Source organism: Callorhinus ursinus, unplaced genomic scaffold (genome assembly GCF_003265705.2).
Source record: "Callorhinus ursinus isolate GAN/ISIS: 27379988/994484 unplaced genomic scaffold, GSC_fseal_2.0 scaffold12, whole genome shotgun sequence".
Classification (NCBI taxonomy): Eukaryota; Metazoa; Chordata; class Mammalia; order Carnivora; family Otariidae; genus Callorhinus; species Callorhinus ursinus.
The window spans coordinates 33,372,349-33,382,915 of record NW_027397074.1 but is presented as its reverse complement, the minus strand read 5'-3'; the positions used below and the strand labels follow the sequence as shown (position 1 = coordinate 33,382,915).

The following is a 10,567-nucleotide window of genomic DNA, read 5'->3' as shown; positions in this document are numbered from 1 at the left end:
AATATAAGTGTATTGAATGTATTAAAAGCATGTTCAGTCACTGATAAATAAAAGAGACATTTTATTTTAATTTTATCTTTAACCTAAATTGGGAAAAATGGGTAAAAATACTGGGTTGGAATATTATAACCTGATAATATTTTCAGCGCCTAAAAGATTCTTTTTTTAAAAATCAATCTCAAATTAACTATTTATAGGTGAAGATTAAATTAGCAAATATTAATAAATATACTTCAATTATGATAAAGTGACTCCATCGGTTCATTCAATACATACTTGTTAAACTTCTTTTCTATTTCAGGAGCTGGGCACAAAACCCAAACCAAAGAAGTAAGGATCCTACTCTCATGGAGTTTACATTCCAGGGACCTAATACAATGGGCTCTGACATTCCAAGTACTTGACTACATTTTTCTGGTAAAGGCGACCAGCAAGGACAGCACTAAATTCCAGGCCTGGAATCCTTCAACTCAGGCTGTACTTCCGTGAAAGGGCCTAAAGGCAGATCTGCCACTTGTGCAATTTTACACGTTATTTGAACATTACAACCTTTTTTCTTTCTCTGTAAAAACCAAACCAAACCAAAAAACAAAACCCCAATAATAGTTGGGTTCTCCTGGAGATTAAATGAGCTAATGTGTGTCGCTTGTTCAGCAATTGTTAGTGTTATTGCTTTGACTCTGTGGGCCCCAAATGAGCCCGCTCATTCGAATGAGCTGGGGATCTTTGAAAACATTCTAAAACTCCGGCCCCCCAGCAGACTAATTAAATCCCAGGGGCTGAGGGTAGGACACAGGTGTCAACACTTTCGGACCTCCCCAGGTAGTTCCAATTTGCAGACAAATTTGAGATCCGCGGCAGTTTGGTTCATATATACGGTTCATAATAACATTTGCCCATCCACCCGTCTTTTCTGAGGTGGAACCAGAAGGTGGAACCTTTAAGCCTCACGAGCTTAAAGGGAGAAATCGAGGTGCACGTTTCTCCCATCCTGTGACTTGAATCCAAATGTCTTTAAGGGGAGAGGGACTGGAGGGCGTCCTGACAGCTACAGCCTCCGCACAGCTGTTAAGTTTAAGGGGCCCCGTAGACATGTACGGAGGGCTGACACTTCCACCCGAGGCGACTGCGTGGCCCGCCAGAGCAGCGAGGAGGCGCGGAACTCAGGCCTGCCGGGGGCGCTGGGCTCGGTGCAGGGGCCGAGGACGCGACGAGAAGCAGCTCGGCGGCTGGAGCGTGCCCTGGGGACACGCCGCGGCCTGGCCCTTGCTGCTCCGCAAGGGCGCCGTCCGCCCTCACCCGCCCTTCTCCTTTACCCCCTATCCCAGCCGAGGTCCCGAGCAGCCGCGGGGCGCTTGGGCCCAGGGCGAGCCAGGCCTGCCGCGCCGCCCGCCGCCATGGAGCCCAGGCCCGCCGCACCGGGGCCTTGTCCCGGCGACTCGCGCGGCGCGGAACAAGCGGCCGCGGCCTCTTCGCTGCACCCTGCCGAGGCCCAGCCCCGGCGCCGCGCTCCCGCCGTGGCTGCCGTGTTGCCGGCTGGGGGAAGCGGGGAGAGGATGGGCGTCCCCACCCCGAAGCAGTTCTGTCCCATCCTGGAGAGGCCGCTCATCAGCTACACCCTGCAGGCCTTGGAGAGGTAATGCGGCGCCAGGCGCGCCCCCGGTCCCCGACCCGGTCTCCCGCTCCCTCCCGGCCCGCCTCGGGCGGCCCGCGACACCTGCCCCTGGTGGTGCTTTGGCGCTGGCGCCTTCTCTCGGCGGACTGCGGGGCCCACCCCACCCGCTCAGTCCCCGCCGCCGACTCGGGCTCTGTCCGCGCTTGCAGTTTAGAGATGGGCGGCTCTGCTCTTCTAACAGACTGGCATGCAAGCGGGGGCTGCCCCACAGAGCCCTTTCTGTGCCCAGGCCGTCGGGCGGGGGGCTGGGGGGAGCCCGGCTCGCGGAGTTGGACTAAGGAAGGAGAGCATGCGTTGGGACTAAGAGGCATTTAGTCTTAACAGTGGCCCCAGGGTGGCCTGATGACAAGCAAGCCTTTTCAGGAGTCTCTTCTGCCTCTGCCTTTTTCTCGGTCTCTTATGTGCGCTCTCCGTGCATGCGTGAATTGGAGTTTTACCTGTGCATCTGACTATACGAGCCTTTGTTCGCTTTATCCATTCATTTATAAACACTAGCGAAGTATCTCTTAGGACCCTGTGTTGATTAAGAGGTGCTGAAAGTGTACCGAGGGGCAGAATTTAATCCAAGCTTTTCAACGTGGATATGGACTTAAGGGGGCGAGATTCTGAAGTTAAGGCCAATTTGTGCTTTATCCTGTTACAAAATGCACTGACTTGTAGGGGATCTGGAGAGGGAATGGTGGTGGGAGGACTAGGGGAGCCTCAGGTGAAAAGGGGGTGTGCTATCCATCTTGCTTTAGAGGGCCAGTAGTATGACTGAGCGTGCGGTGAGGCTGGAGGGGTAGAAATAGGGCAAGTTGCAAAGGTCCTTTGACGTGTTGGGAAGGTGTTGAAACGTCTTGAAGCCAGGGTGGTATTGTGATAGGCCGTTAAACCTTGAAATGAGCCCTTTGTATCTCAAGAGAGATGACCTCTTTTAGCATAGCCTTTGCAGGTGGCTTTGATGAAGACTAAGCTAATGAGTTGCTACTAATCAAAGGACAGTGGCCTGTTACCCAGAAAAGATCTCCCTGCCCCACCATGCTGCACACACCACAGAAGCCAAAGGGCCCACGTTGCTTTGTGTATGCTTATCTTCCTAAATGTTGGCATTTGGAAAACGGAAGGGTGAAGAGTCCTGATCACCCTTGATTCAAGTAATCAGGTTGGTGGTTCCATCTGAAACTCAGACAAACACTGAAACAGTTCCAGGTGCCTACCCCCTATTGTGTAGTCTACCTTTTATCTGCGTATGCATCATTTAACTACAGTATTGGATGCTAGACCTTATGACAACATAGCTCATTATGTAGGTAGTATTACAGGAACAATGGATTTTGGCCAGCAGAATCGAACTGCTTAATTACCAGATGTAGCGGAATGCGGTGTTTTTTACATTTAATTTTCCTTCCTGTGAAGGAAATTCGGATTATTAGCATGTTTGCATCTTCTGAGGGAGCCTGAGATAGGTGGTTACTGGAAAAATCTTTTAAAGTAAAAGAATGTTCCGGGAAGACCTTGTTTATGGAAAAGGGGGAATGTGTTTTCTTTTGATAACAGCAGTGATACAATTCTAATAGTAACTACTTAAATCTCCATTTTGAAATACTCTGGGGCTCATTTTTGTCACTGTTAAAATGCCTGAATAACTTAAGGGATGCTTATATTTGGGGTGTGTTTCAGGAAATCCTTGGAAACCTTGCATTATAGGGGTTTAGGTATGGGTGCTTCTGAGCAATTTCCTAAAGGAAGGGCATTCTCTTGACTGCTAATAGGCTTCCTGGAGCATGGTGCTCCAAAGCCTAGGTTATTTCATCCCCCTGATTTATTCAGGTTCAAATAAGGAAAGGAAATGGAAGCATAAAGTGAATTGTAAAATTCTTACCTTTTGGTCTTTGGTGAAATTATGCATGCTTACCATTTACTAAGGGGAAGCACAGCTCTCAGTATCCCAAATCGGAAAAGCTGTAATTGGGTATCACCACAGTCTGTCATCTGGTTTATTTTAGGACAGTGTCTGCTCTCCTTGACCTCTGAGAGTTGTGAATATGGATTGTGTAGAATTTGATTTCAAAGCTCCTTTGTCCCTCATAAGTTAGGATTTTCCTTTCTCAAACTTTTGCCATCTCACAGAGAAGTTGCTGTGAGTAATCTTCTTAGTTAATCTTGACTAAGAAGGATAGTCAAGAAAAAATGACCCTTATGGTGTGATCTGTCTTCTGGAATTTTGAGCCAATATAAAGCTACAGTGTACAAGAGCTTTCACCTCTGAAGTTTGGTCCACAATTTTTTTTTGAAGATTTTATTTATTTATTTGACAGACACAGAGAGGGAACACAAACAGGGGGAGTGGGAGTGGGAGAGGGAGAAGCAGGCTCCTCACTGAGCAGGGAGCCCAATGCGGGGCTCGATCCCAGGACCCTGGGATCGTGACCTGAGTCGAAGGCAGACGCTTAATGACTGAGCGACCCAGGTGCCCCATTGGCCTATAATTCTTAAATTGGGGTTAGGGAAATGTAAAGAAATGTAGCTAGTTTTGGTTTGAGTTAAACACATGTTTAAATGGCATTATTTCCAGTCTTGCATTTACCCACCCAAAGAGACTAGAAATAGTATAGCCACACAAGGGAAAATGTAAGAGGTGCTGGAGTAGATAAAAGATGATGACAAAATGTTGGAAGAACAGCATGGTAATCAATCAGACTTAGCAGTCCTAGGGAAGTGGGAACAGCTGCGAAGAAGCATTTTGGTTGAAGTCCCAGGCCCTTGGAAAGGTTCAGGAATTAGAGCTACAGGATACTTCGCAAGGTGGGGTAGACAGCTGAAAAACAACCAAACAACAAAAAAAATCAAACCAAAAAAACACAAAACCCAACCGGTTGAAACCTTCAAAAGAAAGCTTTAAACTCCTAGATTGCTGTCAGAATGCTGGAGGCTCATTTTCTGACTCAGCACAGCCAATGGCTGAGTAAGGGGTTCCATGGCCATGGAGGAATTAAGAGCAAGACTGCTGTGTGGAATGATGAGATCCTTAGCTTCCAAGGGAAAATCAAGGGAATGTCTTCTCAAACAACATGGTATATATTAAAGCACCTGTTCTTCAATCACTGAAAATAACTTTTTTTTTTTTTTTTTTTGCCCCCATTGTACTAACAAGGAACTGAGGTCAAGTGTCCTGGTCTCTTATATAACTATTGGTTTATGACCAGAGTTTCTGAAAGAATTATTGCTTTAAAAAAACTATTAATCTGTTTTATTGATTGGTATGTGTTTGTCTTAAGGAAACTGATTTTTGTGGTTGAGTTGGGTTGCTTTCTTGCCACTTGGAAAATCAGTGGAAGTCCTGTTTTAGTAACTTTGACTCCATGGTATGAGTGTGAGTATGAGTGCGTTTGCGTGTGTGTTGTTTAGGTAAATAGCAGTAGTGCAGTTACTGGATCATAGTGGTTCTATTTTTACTTTTTTGTGGAATCTTCATTCTGTTTTCCACAGTGTCTGCCCCGGTTTGCATTCCCATCAACAGTGCATGAGGCTTCCTTTTTCTCTACATCCTTATCAATACTTGATGTTTCTGGTGTTACTAATTTTAGCCATTCTGACAGGTGTGAGGTGGTATCTTGTGGTTTTGATTTGCATTTCCCAGATGATGAGTGATGGTGAGCATCTTTTCATGTGTCTCTTGGACATTTGTATGTCTTCCTTGGATAAATGTGTGTTCATGTCTTTGCATTTTTTAATTGGATTATTTGTTTTCGGGGTGTTGAATTTTGTTTTCTATATATTTTGGACATTAACTATCAGATATGTCCTTTGCAAATATCTTCTTCCATTCTGTAGGTTGACTTTATTTATTTAGGAGGGGGAGGGGCAGAAGGAGAGGGAAGGAGAGAATATTAAGCAGGCTCTACATCCAGCCCAGAGTCCAACTCGGAGCTCCATCCCAGGACCCTAAGATTATGACCTGAGCTCAAATCAAGAGGTGGTCTGTTAACTGACTGAGACATCCAGGTGCCCCTTAACTTTTAGTTTTGTTGATTACTTCACTGTGCAGAAACTTTTTATTTTGATGTAGTCCCTCAACTCAGGAGACGTAAGTAGAAAAATGTTGCTATGGCCAGTGTCGGGTTACTGCCTATATTCTGTCAAGGATTTATATGGTTTCAGGTCTTACAATTGAATTAATTTTTGAGTATGGTGAAAGAAAGTGGTCCAGTTTCATTCTTCAGCATGTGGCTGTCCAATTTTCCCAACATCATTTATTGAAGAAACTATCTTTTGCCCATTGTATATTCCTTCCTCCTTTGACAAGATTAATTGACCATGTAATTGTGCATTTATTTTTGTTTTTTTTTGTTGTATTGATCTATGTGTATTTTTATACTGCTATACTGTTTTATTTTTTAATTATTTTTTTAATTTTATTTTTTTAAGTAATTTCTACACCTAACATGGGGCTCACACTTATAACCCCAAGATCAAGAGTCACGTGCTCTACCAATTGAGCCAGGCAGGTACCCCCATACTCTTTTAATTACTACTACTTTGTAATATAACTTGAAATCAGGAATTGTGATTCCTCCAGTTTTGTTTTTCAAGATTGCTTTGGCTGTTTGGTGTCTTTTTGGGTTCCATACAAATTTGAGGATTGTTCTAGGTCTGTGAAAGATGCTGTTGGTATTTTAATAGGGATTGCATAGATCTGTAGATAGTTTTGGGTAATAGAGACATGTTAACAATATTTCTTCTTCCAGTTCATGAACACAATGTCTTTCCATTTCTTTGTGTCATCTTGAATTTCTTTCAGCAGTGTTTTTTCAGAGTACAGGTCTTTCACCTCTTTGAATAAGTTTATTCCTAGATACAATGCTGTGGCTAGGACTTGCAGTACTGTGTTGAATAAAAGGTGAGCGAGGACATCCTTGTCTTGTTCCTGGTGTTAGGGGGAAAGCTCTCCATTTGGCACTGTTGAGTATATTCACTGTGGGTTTTTAATACAAGGCCTTTATTATGTTGAGGTATGTTCCCTCTAGACCTTCTTGGCATAGAGTTTTTATCATGAATGGTTGTTGTACTTTGTTAAATACTTTTTCTGCATCTATTGAAATGATCATACAGTTTTTATACTTTGTCTTGTCGATGTGACCTATCATGTTGATTGGTGAATATTGAACCACTCTTGCATCCCAGGCATAAATCCCACTTGAAAGTGGTGTATGATTTTTTTAAAATATATCATTATTGTTAGATTTGGTATGCTAATATTGAGGATTTTTGCATCTATATTCATGAGGATACTGGTCTGTACTTTTTTTTTGTGGTGTCTATATCTGGTTTTGGTATGAGGGGGATAATGGCCTTATAGAATGAATTTGGAAGTTTTCCTTTTGTGTGTGTGTGTGTGTGTGTGTGTGTGTGTGTATTTGAAATAGCTTGAAGAAGAATAGGTATTTAAATGTTTAGTAGAATTTGTGAAGCCATCTGGTTCTGGACTTTAATTTGGGAGTTTTTTGATAACTGATTAAATTTCATTGCTGCTGATTGGTCTATTCAAAATTTTATTTCTGCTTTAGTTTTGGGAGGTTATAGGTTTCTAGGAATTGATCCATTTGTTCTAGGTTGTTCAATTTGTTGGCATATCAGTTTTCATAATTTTTTAAAATTATTTCTGTGGTATTGGCTATTTCTCCTTTTTCATTAGTAATTTTGTTATTTGGGTCGCTTTTTTTTTTTTTTTAATCTTCAATGAGTCTTGCTGAAGGTTTATTTTGTTGATGTATATGTATAATTTTTTTTCCCAAAGAACCGGGTCCTGGTTTCATTGATCCATTTTTTTTTAAATTTCTATAGTATTTATTTCCTTTTGCTGGATTTAGGTTTTGTTTGTTCTTCTTCTAGCTCCTTTAGGTGTAAGGTTAGATTTTTTGAGATTTCTCTTGATTCTTGAGGTAGGCCTGTATTGCTATAACCTTCCCTGTTAGAACAGTTTTTGCTGCATCCCAAAGATTTTGGACCATTGTGTTTTCATTTTCATTTGTTGGTATGTATTTTTAAATTTCTTTTTTTTTTTTTCCTGGTTGACCCATTCATTGTTTTGTAGCATGTTATTTAACCTCCATGTGTTAGTGGTCTTTCCAGATTTTTCTCTTGTGTTTATCAGTTCCATAGTATTGTCAGAAAAGATGCATAGTATAACTTCAGTCTTTTTGTGTTTGTTGAGGCTTGTTTTAAAGCCGAATATGTGATCTATTCTGGAGAATGTTCCATGTGCTCTTGAAAAGATTGTGTATTCTGTTTTAGGATGGAATGTTCTGAATATGTCTGTTAAATTCATCTGGTGCAATGGGTCACTGAAAGCCACTCATTTCCTTGTCGAATTTGTTTGGATGATCTGCCCATTGATGTCAGTGAGATGTTAAAGTCCCCTAGTACTATCGATTGTTGCTTTATGTTCATAAAGTCACTGTATGCCTTTTGTTTGGAGCATTTAGTCTATTCACATTCAAAGTAATTGCTGATAGATATGTATGTATTGCCATTTTGTTACTTGTTTTGTAGTTGTTTCTATAGATTTTCTCTGATCCTTCTCCTGTCTTTCATGGTTTGCTGGCTTTCTTTGGTGATATATTTGGATCCCTTTCTCTTTTTTCTTTGCATACATATTGCTTGTTTCTGCCTTGTGGTTACCATTAGGTGTGTGTATAACATCTGAGTATAGCAGTGTATATGAAGTTGATGGTCACCTAAGTTTAAATCCATTCTTTACTCCTCTTCTATGTTTTAGGTGTATAAAGTCCTATTTTACATCCTTTTTTTTTTCATTAATGCAGTGTTTAAACACTCATGAGTTAAGTAAAATACATCAAACAACAAATTTTGAATTTTAAAATTTTAAAATTGCCACTGAAGAGAGAAGAGAGCTGATACTTTTGAAGGCCCATTAACATGCCAAGAGAGAGGCTTTTGCTAACAGGATCTCCTATACTGCTTACAAGTCCATCAAGCAGCTGCTGTTTTCCAGGGGAGGGGAGGGAGGCCCCGAGAAGGCAGCTGACTTTGGCCAAGCGGTACTAATTCTTTTCAGTGCGCTAAAAATTAAGAACACTGAATCTTAATCTCAATCTGCGAACAAATCACCATGGATTGTTTAGACAACTTTATGACATTACAAAATCTGAATGCTTTGGTGAGGGACCTTACTGCATTTCTAAGGCCATTATAGACAGTCTTGGTATTTGGTTGGGGCTTAGAGTTCCTAAAAGCAAAGAATCACCCCCCGCCCCCAACCTTTTTGTTTTTTGTTTGGAGAGGGAGGTGGGGAGTAAGATGTTGTTAATATGCAAATCTTAAAAAAGCAATGGGCTTAACTAGTTAAGCATACTTTTATTGGCAAGGGAAGACTTTTTAAGTGTTTTCTGTACTGGGTACGTTTTTTTTCCCCCAGGTTTTCAATTTCTTCGGGAGTGAGGTTTTTTTTTTTTTAATTAACATGTAATGTATTATTTGTTTCAGGGGGTACAGGTCTGTGATTCATCAGTCTTAAACAATACACAGTGCTTACCACAATGCATACCCTCCCCAATGTCCATCACCCAGCCACCCCATCCACCCCCCCCCACGCAATCCTCAGTTTGTTCCCTGAGATCATAAGTCTCTCATGGTTTGTCTCCCTCTACATCCTTTTATTTTATGAATCCTTTTTTTTTTTTTTACAGTAAAAGTTATTTTTATTGCTTTTTTGTTTACTTTTCATACTCTGACTTACAATCTTCCTTTTCACCTGGGGTCCCTTTTAATATTTCTTGTTAAAATTGCTTAAAGATGGTTTAGTGCTCATGAACTCCTCTAGTTTTTATCTAAGAAACTCTTTATCTCGGGGCGCCTGGGTGGCTCAGTTGGTTAAGCGACTGCCTTCGGCTCAGGTCATGATCCTGGAGTCCTGGGATCGAGTCCCACATCGGGCTCCCTGCTCGGCAGGGAGTCTGCTTCTCCCTCTGACCCTCTTCCCTCTCGTGCTCTCTATCTCTCATTCTCTCTCTCTCAAATAAATAAATAAAATCTTAAAAAAAAAAAAAAAAGAAACTCTTTATCTCTCCTTTTCTTCTGACTGATAGCCTTCCTGGATAGAGGATTCTTGGTTGCTGATTTTTTCCCTTCCCACACTTTGAATATATCCCGTCACTTTCTTCAGGCCTAGAAAATTCTGCTGAAAAATCCCTTGATAGCATTATGGGTTTTCCCTTGAATGTAACTTTCTTGCTTAGCTGCTTGAAAATTTTTTGCCTTTCATTACTTTTTGTAGTGTACTTGTTAAAATCTTTTAAATTACATTTTAACTACTATATGTCTTGATGTGGACCTATTTAGGTTGAATTCTTTTGGGTGGGGGGCAGGGATCTCTGTGCCTCCTGGATCTGGATAGGTTTCTTTCTTCAGGTAAGGTAAGTTTTCAGCTATTATTTCTTGAAATAAATTTTCTGCCCCCTTACCTCTCTATCATCTGAGATCCCTATAATGCAGATGTTATTATGCTTGATGCCATGGAGACTGTCCTCAATTTGCATAATTCTCTTTCCTCAGATTGGTTATTTATGTTCCATTACTCTTTCAGGTTGTTAAATTGTTTCTCTGCTTCATCCAGTCTGCTATTTTTTCCATCAAGTGTATTTTTAATTTCACTTAATGTGTTCTTGATCTGATTTTTTTTTTCTTTTAAATCTCTGGTAATGGTCTCACTGATGTCCTACACTACTCTCTCAAGTCCAGTGGGTATCTTTATGATCATTACTTTAAATTCTCTATCAGTCATACTACTTAAATCTGTTTTGGTTTGGTTTCTTGCTATGGTTTGGTCCTGTTGTTTCATTTGGGAAATGTTGCTTTGTCTCCTCATTTTGTCTGACTTTCTGTGTTTTT

The 10,567-nt window shown here is 41.4% G+C and overlaps 1 protein-coding gene across 1 annotated transcript in view; it reads left to right on the top strand.

Annotated features, from left to right (window-relative positions):
* Positions 1 to 1,159: 1,159 nt before the first annotated feature.
* The window catches only part of CRPPA (CDP-L-ribitol pyrophosphorylase A), a 408,855-nt gene continuing 399,447 nt past the window's right edge, over positions 1,160 to 10,567 (top strand). The window contains exon 1 of the mRNA XM_025873381.2: positions 1,160 to 1,636. Within this exon, the coding sequence (XP_025729166.2) occupies positions 1,398 to 1,636 (239 nt within the window). The 5' untranslated portion in view covers positions 1,160 to 1,397. The remainder of the gene's footprint in view (positions 1,637 to 10,567) is intronic.